Source organism: Mixophyes fleayi, chromosome 3 (genome assembly GCF_038048845.1).
Source record: "Mixophyes fleayi isolate aMixFle1 chromosome 3, aMixFle1.hap1, whole genome shotgun sequence".
Lineage (NCBI taxonomy): Eukaryota > Metazoa > Chordata > Amphibia > Anura > Limnodynastidae > Mixophyes > Mixophyes fleayi.
This window is the reverse complement of record NC_134404.1, coordinates 210237963-210264105: the sequence shown is the minus strand read 5'-3', so window position 1 is coordinate 210264105 and position 26143 is coordinate 210237963. Positions and strand designations below refer to the sequence as shown.

The 26143-nt window shown below is 39.8% G+C and overlaps 1 protein-coding gene across 1 annotated transcript in view; it reads right to left on the bottom strand.

The window, feature by feature from the left end:
• The window catches only part of LOC142144348 (enoyl-[acyl-carrier-protein] reductase, mitochondrial-like), an 86438-nt gene that overhangs the window by 28805 nt on the left and 31490 nt on the right, over positions 1-26143 (bottom strand). Inside the window, exons 2-3 of the mRNA XM_075203057.1 lie at positions 22922-23019; positions 22492-22623 (exon numbers count right to left, since the gene is read on the bottom strand). Of these exons, the coding sequence (XP_075059158.1) occupies positions 22492-22623; positions 22922-23019 (230 nt within the window). The remainder of the gene's footprint in view (positions 1-22491; positions 22624-22921; positions 23020-26143) is intronic.

Here is a 26143-nt window from a genome sequence, read left to right as displayed (position 1 = left end):
TGCTCCTGAACTTCCCATTTTATCTGCTCTGATAGTTACTGCACTGAATTAAAGAACTGAAAAGCTGTTTTTTAATATACGTTCAGCACAAGTAACTTCAATGGTAAGTTCAAGAACATTTTGTACCAGGTGAAAGGTATGATGTTGGTGGATAGAAATTAGCATATGTTTGGTAAATATAATGGACATACCTTGCCGGATATGGATTAGAATGGGGCATTCCATACAATTTAGTGGAAGTTTGTGGGGCACTTTGTTGCATAAAATAGATTGTTACAATATATGTGGTGATAATTAGGACCCTTCCACTACTATCAGTGGGATGACTTTAACGCAGTCTAAGCACATACTTTAGGGCTCCCATATGTCCTGGTTTTCCAGGACAATCCCTTACCTTCCTTCTAAAAATCTATAACTCACAACACTTAATTTCCCATAATTCAAACTCCTGGTGCACCAAAGCTCATTGGGATAAGTGGATAGGTCCATATAATTGTTTTAATGTATTTGGCACCCAACATGAACTATGGTGTAAATTTTATGGAATTAAAATTATTTATTCTTTTTAATTTAAATAAAAACCAATAACAATCACACATAAAATAATGTAAACACAGACAAATCTAAATATGAGTAACGTAAAATCGTGAAATATATACAGCCCTGGTGTGCTCTTACTGTTAAGAGTTATATGATATAAAAAAGTAACAAACAAGTCATGGGTAGGATATACAGTAGCTCTGTGCTCAGTACCGATATTGGTGCAGCATACCACCACATTCTGTAGCACATGGTTACAGAAAAAACTACATAGGTACACAGCAAAAATATTTACCACTAATGTGCTAAATAAGTGCAGTGTGCAAAACACATTGCCAACATATTAAATTGAGTTCCTCCTGTACTGTTGGTCATCCATAGGCTCCAACAGTCTAGTCCTGCCCTCTTCTCTACTACTGTTGCTTACTACCTGTAGGGATCATGCCCATTGCTGACTTTTAAATGCCTTTGAATGCAAGTAAATGGGTCTACCACTGGAAACCTTTGCTTCTAGGGTCACCTTAGTGGTGTTTATACTATCGTTGCCATGTGTTCTGTTTGCATTCCCGTTTTTGGTTGGTTTTTATTTTTTCGTGTTGATCATCGGCTACAATAAGCTCCAAATGCTAGTGTAGGAATGCTGTATTTGACTTAAGTTTTATTGGTCTTTTCAAATGCAAAAAAAAAATTGACAATGGTTATGAGGCCTTAACCATACAGTGTTCTTGTCCATGCATTCCCCCACTAGGGGGATGCAGACAACACCCAGGGGAAGGACAGACAACACCGCAGTATGTTTTAAAATGCTTCAGTGTTGGGCCTGCATATAATGATGTGCCCTTGACGCTAGGATGCAGGCTTCAAAGTTTTGATCAAAATATGAACTAATACTTTTATGTTTTCATTTTGCTAGGCACACACAGATATGCAGTGTTAAGGATAAGCGCTGACAACAACTGTATTTTTGTTTTGTAGACATATATAGGCATTTATATTGCCATGCAGCTGGTACCACATATTATATGGGATATACCGAGCGAGGTCTTATTTTTATGTCCATCTTAGTATCAAAGAGGAGATAGGTGATGGACAGTTGGAGTTTCCAGGGAATTGCTGGATCAAAGTAATGTCACAACCCAGGTGAGTAGATGACTGTATTTTATCATAAATTTATAAACCCCACCTAAAACAAAATCTAATGTTTTGGGTAGAGTTCTCCTTTAATACAGTGTTGATAGCTTACTTAGTGCACCACTTATGTAGAATATCCCATCTATATATGTGCAATATTTCCTAGTTTTGTGGGTCCACATGGACATGTGAGTTATCTACCTATGTATAAGTTCTTGGTCCATCAACAAATCTGTGTGTACTCATTGGGATTTAAAATAAATAAATTTCAAATGAAGGTAATTTTTTTAAAATAACTTAATATGTCTGAAGTTCTAGCAATTACGTAGGTCTTTTTATTTACAAATCTGTTGCGTGACTGAAATAGGCTGGAACAAATTTCAATGACCCTCCCTAAGTGCATGGTATCATTAATGGTGACGGCTATAGGCACTGTTCTGCATGTCACTCTCTTTCTGCAGGAGCCGTCCTCCTGTCAGACTGCCTGCAGCTTGCCAAAGTGATCACACGGAATGGCCAATATCTTGCTGGGGGTGACAGGTGCTTTAGTTTTCGAACTGCACACTGCCTACAATTGTGAGCAACATGTAGTGATGTGAAGATCAATACTCCTACTGGTCTTTCATTTTAAGTTACTCCAGTAGGTGCAGTGAAAGTCAGAATTGAAAAAGCGAAAAAAAAAATCAAGTGTTTCATTTGCAATTAAAACAGTATAGAACACACAACATAGTGATTGCAGATACTTAAACTTTTATGTTCACTTTGACTGAACTTCTTTAGAAGTTACCAATAAGCAATTCCTTCTCTCACCTTCAGCCTGCCTGTCTGCCTCATTAATTTAAGCTTTTCTGTTTTCCTCTCAATATACAGCTTGTTTAATCTTCATTTATGTTAAATATATCTCCTAAAAGTAAGTGGACATTGTCTGCTTTTATTTCAAGTGACATTTATTTTAATTTAATTTTTTTTAAAATGCATCAGTTTATATGCGCATATTTATGTGCATTGTGCCTCATTTGCTGCATTTCACATTTAGACGGCACCAGGGACCATGTTAAAATTATTGGAAAACAAGTGATTTCCGCTGTGTCTGAAGATGTATAAATTTCAGATCCTGCGATGCTATGTAAAAAAAACAAAACGATACTGAAATTCCTTTTGGTTATTTTGCCCTGCAAAATGAAATCTCCATTTTCCGGGTTATGTTTAATGTCTGGTGCATCATTGTGCCTGTCCCGCAGTAGTTTATTGTCCATCCATCAAGCACCAGCTTACCAGAGTAGGTGTGGCTGTGTCCCACTTTAAATGTTGGAAGATGTGCAAATGAATATTTATGTTCATTACTCCTTATTTGCGGAATATTTGTGCCTAGATGGAGCAGGGGACGTTAAAAATTACTGGTTCCTTTTCAAACATCATGACATCCATAGCCAAAGGGTTAACATTAGTCAACTGAGTTAAGACAGAAATAACAGAATTAACGCCCCCGGAGGGTATTTAATGTGACTCCTGCTTCCTTTCAGTGTCCTTTTTTTTCCCTGTCTCTCAAGGTAGTATATGCAGCGTGAAGGTAGTATGGCATACTTGCCAACTTATGGCAAGTATGATCCGGGAGCCTGCCGGGGAAGGTGGGCGTGCAGGGGGTGGGGCTCCCCAAAAAAATTGTGTCATTTTGGCCCCCCGTGATGCAATGACGCAAAACACGGCATTTTACAGCAGGGGCGGGGCCAAACGCTGCGATTCCCAGTGAATCGCGGCATTTTGGATCCAATTCTGCCCACTTCACTATGAAGTGGGCAGATCCAGGAGATTGCCACTCTCTCCCAGGAGTCCGTGAGACTCCCGGACATTCCAGGAGAGTTGGCAAGTATGTAGTATGGTTTTTATTACTTCTTATTATGCCTACCGGATCCCAGCGAGACCGGAAGATCCTTGCAGAGCACCTCTAATGGTGTCAGCATGGACAAGGGTGGCTACTTTGAGCGGTAAGTTGCAACTTTGGTAGAAATCGCAGGTGCTGCAGACTCAAAGGGAAACTGTATGCGAACTGGCGCGCATGAGCATTCAGAACAGGCCCTTGGAATCTTACATCGCTTCTGGGTCTTGCTCTATGTATACAGCAATTAGCACACTAAGCGGCTGTTCTCAGCAAATATCACAGCAGCATTAAGACTGTAAATCCTTACCATGGAACTGTAACCTATCTTCAAAAAGGCGAAAAGAGCATCCGTTTTAGGTAAGGCTAACGAGGTTTGTTTTGCATTGGTGTTTTTTAGTAAACAGGGTTAGTTAGTTAATATTTTCTCCTTTACAGGGCTCTTTCAGAGCCTATTCAACAGACGAAAATCAACAAGTCTCATCATGTTTGTGCTGCATTTGAAAAATCTCTGGCAGGAGATTATAATGCAGCTTTATGTATGGAATGTGTACCTAAACCTTAGGAAATTACTGTATAGTCCCCTGAACAGTTTAAAGAAGTAATTTAAGTAGTTAAATCCATGAAGGACACTTTTGTCACTAAATATTAATTACATTGGTAAACAAAGATTTTGTCACAGGGCTCAAATTACACTGTTTTCAAAAATGGTCTTAAAATCTCTTACCTAAAGTTTTAAAGTTACACCCTCTTTAAGATTATACATTACGATAAACAACCCATTTATTCAGCGTTTAGGGAGGGTTTTTTTTCTTTCGTATAATTCCATTGTTTTCTTTAATTATACTGTTCTGCGAAGATTAGTATAAGTTCAGAAGGGTACAGAGTAATAAACAGTTAAGTCACATGAGTGACATAAGAGTGATGACTAAGCAAGTAAACCTTTCTTACAAAAGGGGTTAAAACAATGAAAACAGTGGAAAAGTGGATAAGTTGCCCATAGCAACCAATATACTTTGAGGAAGCATTTATAAAGTACATTCTATAAAATGAAAGGTAGATGCTGATTAGTTACTATGGGCGACATGAACACCTATGTCACCATTCCTAGCCAGTTGGTGGTCGGAGTTCGTTCTATAAACATATAGTGATGCGTGTTTCTCTTTCATAAGTTGATATGTGTATAGTCCAGTATATATTTTATAGTGTTTAGAATATCAAGTGGCACAATGCATAGAAATCGTGTCTATCCAAAATCTTTTTGGTACATTTGAGGTGAGGTAACATTTAAATTTCAGAAATGTTGTTTTAATCCACTCGTTAAGAAGTGTTGAGAACTACCCTTTGGATGCCAAGTTGGAGACAAAGATATAAATTGGGCCAGGGCCATCTTTTCCATTGGGCACGATGGGCAGCTGCCCGGGGGCCCCATAGGCACAGCTCTTAATGAGAATAAATAATCCTGCAAATGAAAAAAACCTGCAAAAAAAACCTACAAGGGTCACTGAGTAAGTACATCTATCTATCTCTATCTCTATATATCTATATCTGTATCTGTATACATCTATATATCTATATCTATATCTAGGGGCCCCGGTGCACTGCTTTGCCCGGGGCCCATAATGTTGTTAAGATGGCTCTGAATTGGGCCCCTCATTTTTGTTGTATCACTTGTGTCAGACTTCTCACAGGTTGGTTAAAGGGCTCTCGGCACATGAATTTTGCTGTTCCTATGATTTGGCTAGAAAAAAAATATCACTGTACAGATTGTTACTTGTGTCTTACGAACATTTCAGGCATCAGTTCTAAGTCAAAGCACACTGTGACATACCCTAATTTACCATCTGCCATAAGGCCTGTGCCTCATAGTGAAAAATAGCCTGTGCCAAAGCCCCTAGAAAATGTCATATTTGGTGATGATGAACAAGAAATAGCGCATGTAGAGCATGATGATGATCATATAAGGCTTGATCCAACCTTTGAAGCTTCCTGTTCGTCTTCTGAACCATATTTACTCATCTCAATGACCTTGTCCGAGATATGAACCTATCTAAAAGGTAAGCAGAACTTTTAGACTCCAGATTGAAAGGCTGGAATCCAATGCCGTAACTAGACATTTTAGTGCCCTGGGCGAAACAGAATTTGGTGCCCCCCCATGTACCTTTATGGGAGTAGATGCCACTTCTCAGCGGTTAAGCATCGCTGGTGTCTTCTGTCTGCTGGTGTCTTATGCTCTGTTGCTGATTAAATGGATCCTGGAATATTGGGGGCCTGTTTGGAAAAGGAATTGTTATTACTGACCTCCTGGAAAGTTGAGCAGTGAGTGAAGAATCTAGGTCTTCCTCCCCACAACCAGACAGACTTTAAATCAGTAGCTTTTTCTGTTTAAAAACAAACCTTCTTCCACCTAATCAGCTCCAGAATCTAATTATTAGAATTTACAGTAAATTACTATTTTTCCCCCATATATCCTGAACATCAAATTAATAGCACCCACGTTTAATAAATAAGCCTCCCCCAACCAGTTCTGACATTAAATTAATAACATTCCCATTTAATAAAAAGACATACCCCACACATCAGTCCATACATTAAATTAGTAGCATTCCCATCTAATTTAATAGACCTCCTTCACCCCTCACCAGCTCCCAAGATTAAATTAATAGCATCCCCATTTAATGGGGATGCTATTGATTTAAGCCAAATTATTCCTCACCAAACCAAACATTAAATTAAAAGCCTACATATGTAACAAACAGACTCTCACCATCCCTGACATAAAAATATTAACATTTCCATTTAACACAAATCCTATTTCCCCCATCAGCCCCACAAATTATGGCTTCAAATTGAATAGTAATTGTTCTTATATAATTAATATTTACTCCTCTCACCAGACCCACCCCATTCACTCCAGACACCCTCCTCTCCAGACCCCTCACTCCTTCTCCCCAGACCACCTTCTCCCTCCTTCTCTCCAGACACCACCCATAACCAGACCCCTCACTCCTTCTCTCCAGACCCCCCCCACCAGACCACTCACTCCTTCTTACCAGACCTCTCACTCCTCCTTACCAGACCCCTTACTCCTTCTCTCCAGACCCCCCCCACCCAGACACCTCACTCCTTCTCTCCAGACCCCCCCACCCAGACCCCTCACTCCTTCTCTCCAGACCCCCCCACCAGACTCCTCACTCCTTCTTACCAGACCCCTCACTCCTTTCCAGACACCCTCCTTACCAGACCCACTCACCATTCACTCCACACACCTTCCTCTCCAGCCCCTGCTCCTGTCCTCTCCAGCCCCTGCTCCTGTCCTCTCCATCCCCTGCTTCTGTCCTCTTTAGCCCCTGCTTCTGTCCTCTCCAGCGCTCGCTCCTGTCCTCTCCAGCCCCTGCTTCTGTCCTCTCTAGCCCCTGCTTCTGGCCTCTCCAGCCCCTGCTTCTGTCCTCTCCAGCCCCTGCTCCTGTCCTCGCCTTTTACTCACCGCAGCGTGTCTTCTTCTCTCCTCTTCTAACTTCTGTGCCGGCTCCTCGTCGCCTGTGTTTTGACAGCGTCCTGACGTCATTATTTGTACGTCAGGACGCTGCAGGAAGCCGGCACACTCGCGCTGGCTGTCTTCAATGGGAAAAGTAGTCCTGCGGTGCCAGCACTGCAGGACTACTTTCCCATTTCACTGCTGACATGTAAAGGGCGGGCGGGTGTTGCACCCACACCAGGCCTTGCGCCCTGGGCGGTCGCACCGCCCACTCCGCCCTCGTTACGGCTCTGCTGGAATCTCTTCCACAAGGAAACAAAAGTATCTGATTTTAGATATAGGCATAGTGACTTTAAGGATATCTTTTCCCTTGAAGATGAACTTGTTTTTTGTAATGATGTTTTTTGTTAGGGAAGCACTTGGTCACGAAATAGAAGATTGGTGTATTGTAATAATTCTACAGGAGTTAAAGGAGGCCAGATCACAAATAAGTGTGGATCTGGAGCATATACAGACTGGTCTATCCTCGGTCACCCTGCGGGTATTTCGACTCAATTTGTCATTTTGCAGAATGTGTCATCCAGCAGTGAATCAGGTGAAATTGAGGAAGATTACAGTTCATTTAACCCTGATATTGTGGTGGCTGAAACAGATTATTAGATTCATGGAGATAGGTGATCCTCCAGTTATCACTTCTCACTTCTCTCCAAGATTCTGTATTTCAGGATCAGCAAAAACACTCTGGCACACAGAGTGATTAAAAAGCTTATCAAAAAAGTGGGGACTCCTGGACACACACCAGGTTAATGTAAATAGACTCATGTATCCCTTTCAGGATAATGAATGCTACCATGTGTCTTTCAGTACCAAAAGTTGATATAGCCATGGCTAGTATCACGGTCAGCACCCCTATTCCACTAGAAGATGAAAGTCCATTAAAAAACCTTATGGATAGGACAATGGAGAGTTATTTTAAGAAACTTCATATTTCCTTATGTCTGGTGTGGCCTCAGTTTCCAGGGCACTTAGACTGAAACATTACAAAGTGATATACAAGAGAAAGCTAGTAGACAATGTTTAATGAAAAACCTTGACATAATAATAATAAAAAAGCTATTGAATTTTTTTTGTGAAGCTTCACTGGATACAATCTCTATTTCAGCAAGAAGTATGGCTTTAGTGGTGGTTGCCAGAAAAGCTCACTGGCTGCGTCATTGCATCATTTTCCACAAGCCAGGAGAAGAAGGCATTTTCCTCTTGCTGCAACAAGACAACACAAAGAAGCAGTAGAGTCATCACAGGGAAGCAGAGGAAAGCAGTATTTTATTCAATATGGCAACAAGCCTTCCAAAAAGCCTTTTTCATTTCTTCAGAGTTAAATAAGGTAGACAAGGGCTAAAGGCCGCACAATGACTATGTCCTGTCTCAACCTCCAACAATTCCCATGGTCGGCAGGCTTTCAACTCTAAAACTAGGGATTCCTGGGAAATCAAAGGTTTAGTGGACAACCACACAGAACTGTCATGTATACCTATGTGAAAAATAACCCACTCTATCATTATCTCTTACACATAATTGCATAAGTTAACTTTGTACAAATAAAGCGGGGAGTGCTCCCCAAGACAGTAAAGCATTTTACTTCCCACATTGTTCTTATGCAAGAAGCAAAATATTTAAAATATAGATAGTGTTGTGAAAGGAAAATTAAAGTAGTGGATTAAAAATTGTGTGCATCACACAATAACCCGAGACTTAATTGGCTCATACATATGCTGCAACTTGCCACTCACATCCATGTACTTTGGTAGAAAATTAGGAGTAAATTAAGGCATAGAGGGGCCTGATTCATGTTCAGACGCAATCTTCATGCATCTTTTGTGTTTAAAAAATGAGCATGGAACTTGTATGTAGTTCCGACCGTATTCAAATCCAAGCAGATCTCAAGATATGTTTCAATTTGTATCTGGGTGTAAATACGCTTTGCCTAAACGTTATTTGTCGTATGTTAACAGACAGAACAGACTGCACAATATGCACATGCACATGTGCAATAAAAAAGTCCCATTGGAACGTAGGCAAAAAAAATTACAAAAATCTGCAAAACAAATTAACAACTCATAATATTATAATCATTAATAAATGTTTTTTTTTTTAAGTTAAATACATAAAAAGATGTTCTTAATGCGTACTGTATATACAATGTGTTTTAATATCCTATCTTACTAGCATACAAATGTTCTTTCCTATCTAGAGGCATGCATACCTATAGTTTTTAATACAAAGACTATGCCGTGTTAGTCATCACTATCAGGCAGCACTTACACCTGCCCTGTAGCTGGTGTAAATTATACTGCTAAATAAACTCCCATACTTGAGAGAAGTCGAGGACTTAAATCAGCCGCACCTGCCTTGGCACAGCCTAGGCAACGTCTTAGTGTACATTGTCTATGTTCGTCCACCCCTTCTCAGTCCATTCTGTCCTTCAAGTCATAGGCAGTCGTAAGCGTTGTTTGCGCCATCAGACATGAATTGCATTAATTGTTGCAAGGACCGTTTCTGAGCATGCGCAAAGCTAATTCATGCAATGTTTGACACGTAAAGAGACTTACGTCCGAAAATGAATCAGGGCCAGAGTGTCACTAAAGAAGATTTAACACTGCAACACAACAGTTTTTATTGCTGAAAGTCAACATATTTTAAGAGGATGCTGCTAATTGAAACAATTATGACAGTAGTATCTTATGGAATCTAGTATCTACTTGCCGTTGAATATGTTTTTCAGATCAATGTCCTGTCATATCTATCATGGTATAGAAATTTGGATTAGGTTCCACATTTTTGGGGAATAGCTAACTGAGCCTTTTGGTTACAATTCCACCAGCAGCACTGAACACAAATTTACATAAAACACTAGAACATGGGCAGGATCAGCGGATGGCTGGCAAATTTTAGCTCAGGAGACAAGACTCGACTCGGCAGCCTATAAGGAACATAAAGGAAAAGAAATGCAGGTGGCCCATTGACCCAGCCCAAGGTAGCCAACTATGGGACCGGCCCGGAGGGCAGATGCCCCCCTGCCCTCCAGCCGAGCTTGCCTCTGGACAGGATAGCATTTCAATAGTAAGGCCGTTCAAGCTTCTTCTACAAAATTCCATCGGATCATAAGCATGTTGTTAATATATAGTGTATGCTTTCATCATTTCACTGGATTTTAAATTTATGATTCGGCCAAATTGATTCACCCATCTCTACTCAGTACAAAAAATTTTCAGTACATAAAAAAAAAATCAACATTTGGCTACAGGGGCGTTTGTTATGCCATAACTGTTCTGATTTAGCAATCATATTCACTACAGTTGAAAGAAAAATGTTTTTCCAGTTTTTCTCTGGGATAGGTGCAGAGCATTAAATACATTGAATGACAAAGTAATTTTCCATAGCAATTCCACAATACCACATCCCCTTAAGCATGAACTGATTGGAATTGGGAAATATCTTGATGTTTGAGCTATATTGTTTACTGAATGGTTAAATTTTTGCCATGTTCTTATTGATTTGCAATATATCTTGAGCATTTTATTGTCTGTTGTGAATGAGGTTATTATTTTGCTGTTATTGGTATATCTTGAAAACACACGCTTCCAACCACGTTAAGGAAATAGAAAGGTACTGTATTGTATAGCAACGGTTTATTAAATATATTTGCAGGGTTCCAGATGACATATTTTATAGCAATTATTTTTGATAGTCTCTATACAAGAAAACCATGATTTTTACTTTAGGAATGTATTTATGGCTGTGCAATGTCCTGAAGTTGGTTGGCTGAATATTGTCTATCATGTTCCTCTAGATTACTTAGTTGAAGGTATAAGATACAGCTGTTTCTACCTGACAGCTGTGGCACATTTATTTCAGATGTTCTTGAAATTGGACATTCCTTTCTAAAATTACTACTGTGTGATATATATGCTCAGTTTATATAGGAGGACAAATATATACTTGGTATATTTGGTAATTCTCTCTATGTTTTGAAATTTATTTAGCTGCCGATAGCACAGACAATTTTTACAACTACAGTACAATAACGAGGCAAACCTTTAGTATGTGGAATTAATTTCCGACCACATTTGACAAGCAGCAATTCCATGAAAAATATATTACTCTTACCATTGTTACTTGCTTTTTTCTGTTCAGGCTGCTATTAATGATTTAGAATTCTGCAGAGTTTCCACTGTGTCATGTGACTACCATGGCAACCACAGTCCCATGGCCCATAATGTAATGGGCAGAGAGCTTTGGAACACTCCTCTGAGCTACCCTGTAAAATCCACCCCTCCTTCTTCCCCCTCTTCCTTCACACAACATGCTGAGAGTCTGAGTCTGTGTGTGCAACTGGCATCCATACTTGTCTGCTTATCAGAGAGATTTTTAAAAGGAGATGATGCCTGCTTAAAAGTTTCTGAACTTGATATTTTTAAAAAAACTGCTAAATGTGATTGCTGCTTTAAATTCAACCAAACTCTTACTCAGATTAATATACAGACACATCAATAACATCTCTATACGACTATGCTTGGTCACCACAGTTTTTGCCACTGGAAATCTTTAACTTCAGAGGGCTCTTTTCCTAGAATTCAGCTTTTTGGGAAAAATAGATTATTGGGGTAAGTGGGAATAATTTGTGATAAACTGTATTCCCCTGCAGGAGAATAATTATTTTCTTTGTATGCAAAATTGATTTACTGCTCAAAAAAACACAAAATTATAAGTACTTGACCTACAAGACGGGTTCATTAGCCACAGGGGCGGATCTAGGAAATGACTATACCCCGGGCGATGTAGGGGGGGCGATTTAGGCCCCGCCCCCTTTCCGACTTCTAAGGCTGCCGGCGGCTGCACAGTATGTGCAGGTCCGTTCAGCAGTGACAGTGTGCTGTCCCGCTGCTCTGATTGTGTTTAAAACACAATCAGAGCAGCCGGGCAGCACACTGTCACTGCTGAACGGACCTGCACAGTGTGCAGCTGTCGGCAGCAAGCCCCTGCTAGGGGCCCCCCCCCCTGGATCCGCCACTGATTAGCCATGCTAACTCCTCACATGTCATCAACAAACTACCCATTTTACTCCACTTACGGCCACTTTGATCAGAGTCATTTCATGAGAATAGCTGGCTTTACAGAAGTATATTGTGAATCTATTGTGATTTTAGTGTTCTTACCAATGAAATCTATTTTTATTCGTCACAAAAATATTAAGTGGTGTGGTGCTGCTATTTGTCATTTCAAAGTCTCTGAATTAATGTTCTATTTTTTATGGGGAGAAGAACGATCTCATAGTTGCCAACCTTTAAAGACTGGCCTCTGGGAGTCTCGGAGTAGAGGTGGGTGTGAGGGGGCGAGGCTGCGCAAATCGCGTCATTTTGCACTCGCCCTCATGTTAAAATGACGCGTTTGAGTCATTACGTCACAGGATGCAATTCCCGGAGAATCGCATCCTGGAGGCTTCAAATCTGCCCACTTTACTAGCAAATGGGCAGATGCGGGAGAATTGCCAGCTCTCCCGGGAGTCCGGGAGACCTACCCAGAATTCAGGAGTCTCCCGGGCATTCCGGGAGAGTTGGCAATTATGAACTATCTGCTGATAAGGGAAGGAAAGGGGACTAACTCACGAATATCAGGCATCCAGGGCATCAAACTCTTGCGCTCTGGTGATCATATCGCTCCTCAGATTTCTCCCATCTTGAAAGCCTAGGTTTATAATGGCTGCTAATTCCAGTTTTAATTGAGTTGACTGTTTCTGGGTTTGCCCCAATTCTAGAATCTCCTTTATATGAACTGGTGATAAAGTTTGTGCAGTATTTACTAGAAAAATACATTGTATAATTCTCTGTTTAATACTTCCAGGAAAATAAATAAGTTTGTATAATAACAGTTAGGTGGCATAGTCTTGATTTCAGAGCTCTGTCCCGCCATCCTGATCGGAACAGCTTTATCCTCTGGGTGGGAAAGTTGGGAAGTGTTCTGTTCACAGTTGCTCTGCATGGCAGAGCAGTGGAGAATGGATGGAATGCATACTGATGGGCACGACAATGAAAGGGTTTGGAGGGAAGGAAAAGGGAAAATGGGGCAGCCTAGTGCTTCTAAAGTACTAGGCATAACCTTCCCCTCCCCGGGGTGAGAACACACCCACATCGTGATGTGTTCATGCCCCTTCTACCGATGCCGCCTACCCAAATGTTGGGAGATGTGAAGCTTTCTTTCCTCTGCAGAAAGTTGCTATATTGCCATATTAGCGGGGAAGTGGTTCTGTATGCAATCACGCAGACAGTGACTGACAGCTTGGCAGACTAGAAATGCAATGTGCGGATTGGTGCATTCATACACTGGGGCAGGTTCAGTGATGTCAGAGTGACTCCAATAGATATAGTCTCTTTTCTGCTGCATCAGTTATAGCTGTCTGTAATGGTGTGGGAAGGTAAAACTTTACTTTTTAATAGAGCTGCAGTGGAATTTTTATATCTTAAAATGTAAATTGTAGGGTTTAATGGTCCTTAAACATACCTCTCACAATTTGACATTTACAAATATTATATCTGGCAGTGACACACCGCAGACTGACATATATAAATGTCAAAAGTAGAGATGGGAGATCTTGCTCCTGCATCAACCCCACCCACATTGTCAATGATGCCCTTTTGTTTGGTTTCCTGACCCTTGACCATTGCAAATAGTGTTTAATGCAAAATTGTTTTCTGAATTTAAAGGGCAGCCCATGTGACACCACAAAGTGACATTCCCAGGGAATCCGTATCTGAAAGCAAATATATGTAATCAAAAGGGAGATCTCAATCATTTGTGAGGCTATGGTGCCCCTCTCATACTTTAAACAAACTACTCTAACATAAACTTGTAAACGAGTAGTGCCCACTACATAATGCAATTATTCTCAATTCATTATTAGATGTACATACAAGTGAAAAAAAATAAACACTAATTTGTGTTTCAAAAATACTGAACAATACAAATTGAACCTGATGTAAAGACTGTTAGAGCAACCTAAGTTGATTTGTGCCACATAAAAATGTGCTTCATATTAATTTTGTCAAGCTATGCAAACAGCTTGTCCCAGTAATTTGAGTAGAATGAATCTTATACTTGCGGCCCCTTTAACTTGGAGTGGCAGGTGGGGGTCATTCATCTATAAGTACTGTACAGTAAGGACATGCAGACACAAGTAAAACACACCCCTTTGTGATGCATCTGAATTTGTCTTAAAAGTATTTTAAGATACATGTCCAGACATATTGTTTGCTATTGTGTTCAGGTTGTGGTTTTGTTATCAACTAAATCAGGCATCATACACTAACGACATCCACGTCTAAAAACATACATCTTTTCTTCAGGTTTTCCTGTGAGGTTTTGCAAACCACCAACTTATACATTGCACCATTTTTATCACTCCCATATCACAAAACCGGTGTTGGAGTCTGTGATCTGCCAGTTTGAAAACATGCATAGTTTAAAAAAGATGCATTAAAATTTGCATTTTGGAAAAAGCACACTTTGCTACATCTCCACCTAAAAGTGGATGTACAAGGGCATTCTGCGAACATCACCTCTCTGTGTTCTGTTCAACTTTTATTTGCAAGGGAAATTTACACGTCATCGTTACGTCGTCGGATCTCGTGAGTTTTGAATTCTATAAGTACCGCCCTCCACGGCAATCTAGCGCCATTTCACAGAAGGACACTGAAGGGGTAGCATAGTCTGTAGAGCAGTTGGGCAGCATCATAGGTAAAATAGAAAAAGGAGGGGTAGCAGTGTTCTTCAAGTCTACAGTGACATTCCAGAGAGCTAATTGTCATTGCTGAAATAGAATTAGTAATAGGTCTGGCAGGTTTGGTCTTCTAATGTACAGTGTTATATAGGTAACACACAAAGAGGAGAGCTCCATTGCTAATTGTCATTGCTGAAATACAAATACTAGGCCTGGCAGGCTTGGTGTAAATCTGCAGTCAAATTGAATGGTGTTATATAGGTAACACAAAAAGAGAAGAGCGCCATTGCTCCATTGCTAATTGTCATTGTTGAAATACAAATACTAGGGCTGGCAGGCTTAGTGTAAATCTGCAGTCACATTGTGCTGTGTTATCAAAATGGATTCACAGTAGTACATAGAAGACCGAAGCTTTATTGACCGAAGCTTTATTTATAGACACAAATATAGGGAAGGGTGCATAAATTAAGGCAAGACATTCAACAAAACTTCAAAGAGTGATGGGGGAATAGGTTGGAGGGAATAAGGCTCGGGGAGACACAAGCTTAAGGTTTAATTAAATAAACGGACACATAGGGGGAGACAGAAAATGAATCATTTTCTTCTTCCTCAGGACTGTCAATGGTGTTATAGTCTCTTAGCAGGCTGTAGATCAGCTTGCGACAGTCCTAGATGGTCACCTCCTCCCTTTTCAAGATGAGGCAATTCCTGGCAAGCCAAATAGTATCCTTAAAGCAGTTCATAAGGTGCTAGGCCTCCTGGATTGCCCCAATGGTGTGGGTCCCAGGAAATAATCCATAAAATACCGAATGGTATGAAAGGCAAGTTCTGGGCACACTGTCCTTAAGTTCATGTGCCCCACTGCAACAGTGCCTGTGCTGTTTCCCTTCTGGTGATGCAGAAGTGGACATATCGGCACAGGTTTCAGGAGTGCATGAATGTCCTGAGAGGTAGACCTCCCTGGATAGCCATCCATGCAATGTGTTTGTGTCTATTAGCCTCTAAGAGGCCACATTCTCCCACACGTGTTTTGTTCTTGCAGCAGATAGCCATGGAACAGACTCCATAATGCCTTTAGCTCTGATGAGCTTGTGGACAGTTTTTGGCTTCCAAAAGTCTGGTTTAAGTCCCTCCAAATGGAGCTCTCTCACAAATTGTCCAACATCCAGGTAAAACAAGGTGTGGTCCAGTTGTAATGGAAGGTGTCCCACTTGTCCCAGCCAAGGGTCCTCCAAAGAAGCAGGAGGAAAAAGCGATACATGGACTTCCCAACAGAGCAAATGTTCTTTTCAGTAAGAGTTCTGTGGATGCAAAGAAGGCTCGCAGCATGGTGACCTTTGAGGGTCTCCTTGTACATGACCGCCCGCTTCACTCTGTCCATGTATTAGCTGTAGAATTACCACAGTTATCCAAGGAACGGGTGGTGCGATCAAATGAACCATAACTGATTTAATGATCCAAGGACAATTCCATCTTGCACCACTTTTCTTTTCTGACACTGCTGTGTGCAAATGTTTCCTAGATGTGCTAAGAACTGCCGTGTGTTTGAGTCATTGCTCTGTCGCTTACCATCCATCCAGGTCGCTGCAGTATTTGTCCGAAAGTGTATGAAAGTGTTTTGAGGTGGTCAAAATTGACTGCAAAATTATGTGATTTTAGCATATTTTAACTATTTTTCTAAAAAAAATACAGATCCTAAACCAAAACACACGAGGGTGGTTTTGCCAAAACCGAAGCACAAAGTTAATCCAGATCCAAAACCAGAAAATGAGGGTCAGTGAACATCTCTAGTTATTAGTATGCTACCTATATAGTATGGATGCTGTCGGTATTGTATGGGAGTCTCTATGATGCCCTCTGTATTGTATGGAGGTAACTAAGATGCTCTCAGTATTGTGTGCTAGTCACTTAAATAGTCTCTACATTGAATACTAGTCAGATAGAGCTGTGCTATATTTACTTATAGCTCTTTGACAAAACAATTTTTCATATATTGTATTGGCTATATAAAATGACACATTTTTGTGGTACTCACATTTTGACAGCTATCCTCTGCTTGGGCAAATGCAGAGTGAAAGCTCAATGGAGCACAGATGGGAAAAAAATATTGCAATCTGCCTCTATACTTTGTTAAGCATTCATTGCCCCGAACGGTAATCTAAATGGTCTTTGGGATCACCACATGAATCAATGATCCCTTTAAAAAGTTCTCTCATAGCTGTTCCGTTACGTGCATCCTAAAGATGGGTTATTTAAGTTGAGATAATACTGATCAGCTCCATTTACCATGGGGTCATTCATGATGTGTATTTTATTAGAATTTATTCTCATTGCATTGTAGGTGGAGTGAACAAGGGCAAACTGGTGTGAACATCATGCAGACATTGGTTCATTCACTGCACACCTCTGCATTTACATATGTGGCAGTATAATTCAGTCTGAAATGTCACAAATCTACAGATTACACCATTGCCCTTGTATTCTAGAGGTATGTAGGCACTGGGACTGCTAGTCATGGCTATATTATCTTCAGAGAGGAACGTCAACAAATACTGTCAAAACTCTTTTCTGAGCCCTAAATGTCAAATATCTGTCATGGGTTTTCCAGAGTACACTGTTAACCATTCATAATCAGTAGGATTTGCTGTATTACAGAGCACAAAATGGTAACAAAAAAAGTAGTAAGGATTGATGCAGGAGTGCCTGTTAATATAAGGTTGCATCAATGTGTTATAGTTGCTAAAACTGTAAAACTATGATAAATTAATTATCTTGCTTGAACAGATTGAATCAATCTATAAATGAAATATGTAATGGAGCATAAATCATTTCATGTACCTTGACAGAAAAAATTACAAGTAACTTTACTGTGCACTTTAAAGATGAAACAATGTCTGACAACTAATTCAAACTAGAAACCTTGTGCTCGTATCTGAAGAAAGCAGTCACAGAATCGCGTCTGAGGCTTATTGGGAGCAGCATGATTGTGGACACATCTCAGCCGGATGACTTTTATGTGACAGCAACTCAAACATCAATAACATAGCCCATATTTTTTTATACTCTTTTCTGACTTTGTGGCAAAAGTGCACAAATGAAAAGCAAAATCTGCAAAAGCAAAACAAATAAGTAATCAACCAACATGACCCCTTTCATCTGCAGACAATGGTTTACTCCTGTTCTTATTTATTTTCCAATTTCAATAACATATGCTGAATTAATTGTTTGATGTAAAAAGAAATGAATGCAGCACAGAGGTAGCAGACCATTGCATATGGGGTGAAAATGGTCACGGTGTAAGATATTTAAACGATGTAAGAAAAAATTAGTCATGATGTGGACACTTATTTTTTTACAATTTCATATGTGTATACTTTTTTTTCATTAATTATTCTGCATCATCTCAATGATCTAAATTAATTATTTTATAAAATAAGCCAAATCTGTTGGTTGATAATGTTGCTAAATATTACATTGAGAAAATCTTACATATTCGTGCAACAAAACTGGACAAGTATGTTTTGGTACTTGACCCTGCTGACACTTGTACAGTTCTGTAAATATTTGTATGCATTTTTGGCAGACTTAGAGACCTATTTATCAAAGTGCGGTATTGTGTGCAATTCTCTGCACAAGTGACAATTATCTCTGTGTGCCTTACAAATCAATGATGATATTAATTTCTGCAATATAATAGAATGTAGTAAATATTGAATTTCTAAGATTGTGTTTTCCTTTAACTTTTGATCTTCTCCTTTAGGACATACTTGCCAATAAAATGCAGAAATTCTCTGGATGTGACAATTAATAATAAATAGGTCTTAAGTCTTACCTTCTCCAGTGCAAATTTATTCTCATGTTTATATTGCTTACTGGTTAGGGAGAGTGCTACAAATACAAACTGGCAAAAAGGAATGGCAGAGATTCTGAAGCATACAAACTTTTTTTGTGGAGGGGGGAGGCGGTTGGGCGCTCTGGAGTGAACAGAGGGAGATTCAGGGGGCTGGGGGTTGGACAAAAGGTAGTGTTTCAAATACGATAAAAGCAGTAATTATAAAAAAAGAAAATGGTCTGTTTTATTAAATGTGAATGCTATTATTTTAATGCTGGAGTTGCTGAGGAGGATATGTCTGGGAATGCTACTAATTTAATTACGTGAATGATGGGGGGTATATTCCTTTGTTAAATGGGAAAATTATTAATTTAATATCTTGGCTGGTTGGGGGGAAGGAGGCCAAATTATTAAACGTGAGTGCTATTAATTTAATTTAATATTGGGTCTATATCTGGGAAAATTTACATATTTAGTAAATGTGAATGCTATTAATTAAATTCTCATGCTGATTGGGTGGAAGGAGGCTTGTTTATTAAACAAGAAAGCTAATGATTTAATGTCCGATTGGTTGTGGACAAGGGCCTTAATTGTTCACTCAGTGCAGCTTTCCAGGAGATGTAACTAGCTCTTTTCAAACAGGGCCCCAACATTCGATGATCCGGTCGAGAAGCAACTGAGCCTAATGCACAGCGGCGGCAGCACCGGGTAGCCAAAGCTACAAGAATAGGTAGGAGAAGGTAGCACAATGTTTCAGAACGACATTACGCTTGTAAAGGGCTAGACATATCCCCTCTGTTAGTGTGTTCCTGGCACGGGGGTGCGAGTGGTGCCAGTGTTCTGTCTTGCCTTGGGCACTAAAATGTCTAGATATGGCTCTGTGTTATCTCTAACATTGCAGTTAGTTTAGGTGCCTCAGGAATTTGAATAATAAGAAATTAAGACATTTTTAATAGTGGAAATAAGAGGACTGTTCTGGGAAAACCATGATTGCTATTAATATTTGTATACACAGCACTGCCATATTTGTACAATTTATTGCTTCTGGAAGACCTGCCACCATGCCCATGCAGAGGCAGATTACAATATGAACGGCTAGTGTGACCACCCAGGGCCAGAAGAGTAGTGAGGTCCTCTGTTCCAGCTCCATCCAGCCTGTGTGATATACCTGTATCATATTAATACTACAGTAATAAAAAAAAAAGGAGAGTAAGATGATTTATCTATCTATTCATCTCTCTCTCTCTCTCTCTCTCTCTCTCTCTGTATATATATATATATATATATATATATATATATATATACAAGTTAACCCGTGCATGATACTCATGCATTCTAGTCAAATCAAGCTACTTAAGGTCTTAAAAAGGTTCTTGTCATGCATTTGGGCCTAGCCCAGGCCTCCTCAGGGGAAGAGCGTTACTTCCCGATGCAAGCGCCCTTTTTAATGTGTGTTCAGGAGGTAAAATTACCTCACGAAAATGAGTTTGACCCCTCAACTCGTAATTTTAGCCTTTACTACCCCTCCCACGGGTGGAAGGGGGATGATGGAAGTTAACTGACTTCACTATTCTAATTTTTTTTGTCAAATAATGTCAGTATACCAAATTTCAGGTCAATTGGATGAGTCCTTTCTGAGAAAATAGTTTTTTCCACACACACACACACACACACACACACTAACACACGCCACTAGGCTTTTACTTTTATATATTAGATAATGCTAAGAATTTAGTAGGTCAGTGTATAACTCCGCCCAGCAGGTGGCGCTGTAGCTTGTTTTGTTTTTTCCCACACACAGACTAACACACGCCGCCAGGCTTTTATATTATAGATATTATTACATGCCCATGTAGAGCTGCAGCTTTATTTTGCATGTTGCAGTCATCATGTGTTTTAATGATGCTGCAATGTAGCGGTGCTTTGATCCATTGTGTGCATTGATATGCAACAACGGACACTTTATTAGATGCTCTCTGCTTGCCTCTTCTCCACCTAACTCAAACAATCAGATTTCACTGAACTTATGACTGTTGGGTTTCATTAGAAGAAATGAAATCAGAGTAACTGAAACAGAACTGCAATGACAGCAAAAGTGAATAGTTTTAAAAACATCACTTTGGAGCAGATGATTTGCATATTTAATCTTATAATATATTTTATTTAATGTTTGTTTGTGGCAATGTATTAAGTTTAAATTGTGCTAAATACACATTGTTTGCAGTTTCTGCTGAGATTGTAAGTTTGAAGGGTATATTTACTAAACTGTGGGTTTGAAAAAGTGGAGATGTTGCCTATAGCATCCAATTAGATTCTACCAGTCATTTTGTAGAATGCACTAAATAAATGATAACTAAAATCTGATTGGCTGCTCTAGGCAACATCTCCACTTTTTAAAGTAAATATTTTTAGTAAGTATCCTGAGACTAAATCATCCCATTTCTGATTGATTTGCGAAAAGTATATAATAAATACATGAATCCGTTTGGAAAGCAACTGAAACAGAAGTACAATGAGAACTGAAATTAGTAGTTTTAAAGACATCAGTATTTTGGTAACAGAAGGCTTCTGATAGTGTTATTATTATAATCATGTTGTGCAACACTCTGGAGATATGCCCAATCTGTATGCAGTTCTCAAATTTCTATAGTTAGAAATTATAACACTTCTATGTCTTGGTAACCCCTAAATTCTCACCCCTTCTTCGCAAGTTATCCCCCCTCCTTTCCCTCACTGTTGACGACACCATGATCTCCTCCGTTTCTCAAGTCCAATGCCTGCAAACTTCTTCAATCTGATATTGTTCTCATCCGCCTCTCTCCTCTTCAATCTCTCCTTACCCCTGTGTCAAAATTAATCTATCTCTCATGCTGCTTTGCTTCTACCTCTACCCTCCACCAATCCCTCCACTGGCTCCCCATCCTCTACAAAATCCACTTCAGTCCTCACCTACAAAGCTATTGTCTTCTCCCCTCCCTCCTACATACCAAACTTCATCTCCCTCCACACTCCTTAACACCCCTTCTGCTCGGTCAATAACTGCTGCCTCTCTCCCCTCTGACTACCATTTCGAACTTTCACTTCCAAGACTTTTCCTCTGCTTCTTTCTATCTCTAGAACATGCTCCCTCACTCTATAAGACTCCAATGTTTCAAACGTTCCTCAAAACTCACCTGTTCACCAAAGTCTACCAGACCACTGCTGTCCCTCTCCTTCTTCTCCTCTATGTGCTACCCACTTATTATTTTACGCCAGCACCCCCCCCCCCCCCCCCTCTTTCTGATGTGGTAAGCTCTCACAAGCAGGGTACTCCTTTGTCTTGTTTCCTCCCTCCCCTTCTTCCCCACTTGCTTCCCTTCCATGCCTTGCTACCTTCAGCTACCATTGCCATCTTTGTAGTTACCAGGAATTGCCCTTTGTAATACAATTTGATTTATGTTAGCCTTCTTGTATTACTACTTGCATTTGTTACCCACACTTTTGAGTTCTACTCGTGTCATGTAAATGTTTGTGAACTTTGTCTAACTTATTTGTTCTACACTTATATATGGTGCTGAAAACTTTGTGGCACCCTATTAATAAATAAAAATAGCACTCCCCCAGAGGCCACTCAGGATCTAAAAGAGTTAGGACTGTCGATCCTTTGATATCTATACATGTCAATAGTTTTACAATATTTTTAACAAAAATATGTGATTTATTTATAAGCATTTTTTATTAGTGGAACCGAAAGCAAGAATCGTACTACAAATCACAAAGTAGATTAACAGTGCTGTTGATCTCTAATAGAACAAATTGTTTAAAATGTATTTTAACGAAATATACACATTATTTTCTACATAATATTTGCCAGAGCTTACCAAAACCAGACCTGATTGGAATAACCCATTCTCCTGGTTGGATACCGTCCACTTGATGACCAACCTTTATCACTTCTCCAACACCTTCATTGCCTCCTATTGCTGGTAAGCAGGGTAGAATTCCATAATTTCCTGTAAGATGTTGATGTTGGTTAGTTTCCAGGAAGAAGACAGACACACAGACAAACAAATCAGACATGCAGACATATGATACAGCCTATTAAATGAAAGAACACCACACATCATAGTATTTTTTCTAAGGTTTTTGCACCTCGCCTTTATAGAATGGAGAAAAATAACAGGTGTGGATATATTTTCCTATGCAGGAGTGTAAACAACAATTGGCAGAATAAAGCAAAATATATTTGAAAAGTTGTTAAAGAAGTCTTTTTTTATATTATTATGTTCTAGGAATTAACAAAAAGCTTACCCTGCAACATGTTAATATCTGCAGGATTAACTGGAGCAGCCAACATCCTGATATGGATATCTTGATTCCCAACATAAGGCAGAGGAACATCTTCCAATCTATGGATGAAAATGTGTAGCAAATTTTTTTTTAATTATTATTATTACAATAATGTGTTAGCCATAAAATCTGTAATGATAAATACTTTTGTGTTAAAAAAGACAAAAGTATTATAGGAGTGATACCTTTATTGGCTAACAAAAAATAAAATGATTATATTTGCTAGCTTTCAGAGGCCCCTTCATCAGGCAACTTTACAAATTAATCTTGTGCCTTTTCCTCAGTCATTCATTTGTAAACTGCCTGATGAAGGGGCCTCTGTGCTCTGAAAGCTAGCAAATATAATCATTTTTTTTGGTTAGTCAATAAAGGTATCACTTATATAATAATACTTTTGTCTTTTTTGACACAAAAGTATTTAACATCACATAAATCTATAGATGACATATTAATGATGTTTTGTTTTCTAAAACATGGATCTGTCATGCTCTAATTTGCACATCAATCAGAACATCAATATTTTTCAGTCACAAACACAAATCCCAACAAAACTAACATTATGCCATTATGATTGCCACCTCAGGGGCGAACGCAGGATTTAGAAGGGGGGGTTTCCGCCTATAGCATTTGGCCTATTAGCATTGGTGCCAAGTCCTATTTTTACTGTCTAGGCTGATAAAATATGATCAGGTGCAGTGGCGCACGCAGGGGGGGTTCTCCAGAAACCCCTCCCCTCCGCAACCAACGGAATTATACAGCAGCCGCGGCGCTGTCAAGCAGCATCCGCGGCAGTGCTGTATTATACTGCAATACAGCACTGCCGTGGACGCTTCTTTGACAGCGCCGCGGCTGCTGTACAGTTCCGTTGGTTCGCGGAGGGGAGGGGTTTCTGGAGAACCCCTGCGTGCGCCACTGCACCTGATCATATTTTATCAGCCTAGACAGTAAAAATAGGACTTGGCACCAATGCTAATAGGCCAAACACATAACAGAAATGGGAAGCCTGGCATTTTTATTCCAGAAAAGGTGGCAAGCACTATTTAATGTTAGAAGGATCACTTAATAAACATGAGTTGTTTTCATATATGTAAAGTTGTAACTCTATCTATACAAAGATTATTCCACAGCACTTGAAGTGTTTATAAATACGTATAACTTATTACTGCAGGGAAAGACAATGGTTGCTAGGCAATGTGAGCTTATGCATTACTTGTGCTAGGCTCACTGTTGTTCCTCAGTTTAGAACATTGCAAAATATATTTCAACACTTTTCTCTCAAGCTGGGGTATCTAAATACATTCAATGCAGTATTGTGTTGGCAGACCTTGGAGCACTAGATTATGAAGTCCTGCTCTTATATTTATCTTATGCAGGGGTGCCGAGAAGGGGGCACAAAGTACCAGGGCAAAAGCCTGCCTGGAGCAGCCAACATCCTGATATGGATTTCTTGAGTCCCAACATAAGGGGTTTGGTGTAATGTGGCTGGGGGAACCTTCCATGCTCACTCTGCAGGAAATTTCCACCATGGATGTCAGCAGCACAAGCAACGCATAGGTAAGTACAGTGGGCTGGGGATGACATAATGTGTCTAGGGAGGGGGTGTCATAATGTGTCTGGCGTTATGTGGCTAGAGCATGTCATGATGTGGCTGGGGGTGATGTGATGTGTCTGTGGATAGTGTGATGTGGCTGGAGTTTGGTGTGATGTGGCTAGAGCATGTCATGATGTGGCTGGGGGTGATGTGATGTTTCTGGATAGTGGGATGTGGCTGGACTTTGGTGTGATGTGGCTGGAGTTTGGCATGATGTGGCTAGGGGTGGCTTGATGAGTCTTGGAGGTGGTGTAATCTGGCTTTTTTTTATTATAATGTATGTATTATATATAGGGATGTGCACCGGCGACTTTTGAGGTCTCGTGTTTTGTGTTTTGGATCCGGATTTTCGTTATTTTTGAGGTTCGGATTTGTCTCGCAAAACACTTGACGAAAGGTCTCGGTTCGGATTTAAGGTATTGGATTCGGATTTTTTTTGAAAAAAACATAAAAAGTTTAAAAATCAAGTTTTTGGGCTTATTTTCACTCCTAGGCTATTATTAACCTCAATAACATTCAATAACAAGCATTTCCACTAATTTACAGTGTATTCTGAACACCTCACAATATAGTTATTAGTCCAAAACGTTGCAACAAGGTATCTTTCTGGACTGCGTAGAGGAGTGGGTCACCACAATATATATTAAAAACCCTGAACTTTTATGAATCGCACCAATAAATGTACCTGGACTGCGTAGAGGAGTGGGTCACCACAATATCTTAAAAACCCTGAACTTTTATGATTCGCACCAATAAATGTACCTGGACTGCGTAGAGGAGTGGGTCACCACAATATCTATTAAAAACCCTGAACTTTTATGATTCGCACCAATAAATGTACCTGGACTGCGTAGAGGAGTGGGTCACCACAATATATATAATAAGAAAACCATCAACTTGTTTGATTCGCACCAATAAATGTACCTGGACTGCGTAGAGGAGTGGGTCACCACAATATATTAAAAACCCTGAACTTTTATGAATCGCACCAATAAATGTACCTGGACTGCGTAGAGGAGTGGGTCACCACAATATATATAATAAGAAAACCATCAACTTGTTTGATTCGCACCAATAAATGTACCTGGACTGCGTAGAGGAGTGGGTCACCACAATATATTAAAAACCCTGAACTTTTATGAATCGCACCAATAAATGTACCTGGACTGCGTAGAGGAGTGGGTCACCACAATATATTAAAAACCCTGAACTTTTATGAATCGCACCAATAAATGTACCTGGACTGCGTAGAGGAGTGGGTCACCACAATATCTTAAAAACCCTGAACTTTTAAGAATCGCACCAATAAATGTACCTGGACTGCGTAGAGGAGTGGGTCACCACAATATATATAATAAGAAAACCATCAACTTGTTTGATTCGCACCAATAAATGTACCTGGACTGCGTAGAGGAGTGGGTCACCACAATATCTTAAAAACCCTGAACTTTTATGAATCGCACCAATAAATGTACCTGGACTGCGTAGAGGAGTGGGTCACCACAATATATATAATAAGAAAACCATCAACTTGTTTGATTCGCACCAATAAATGTACCTGGACTGCGTAGAGGAGTGGGTCACCACAATAT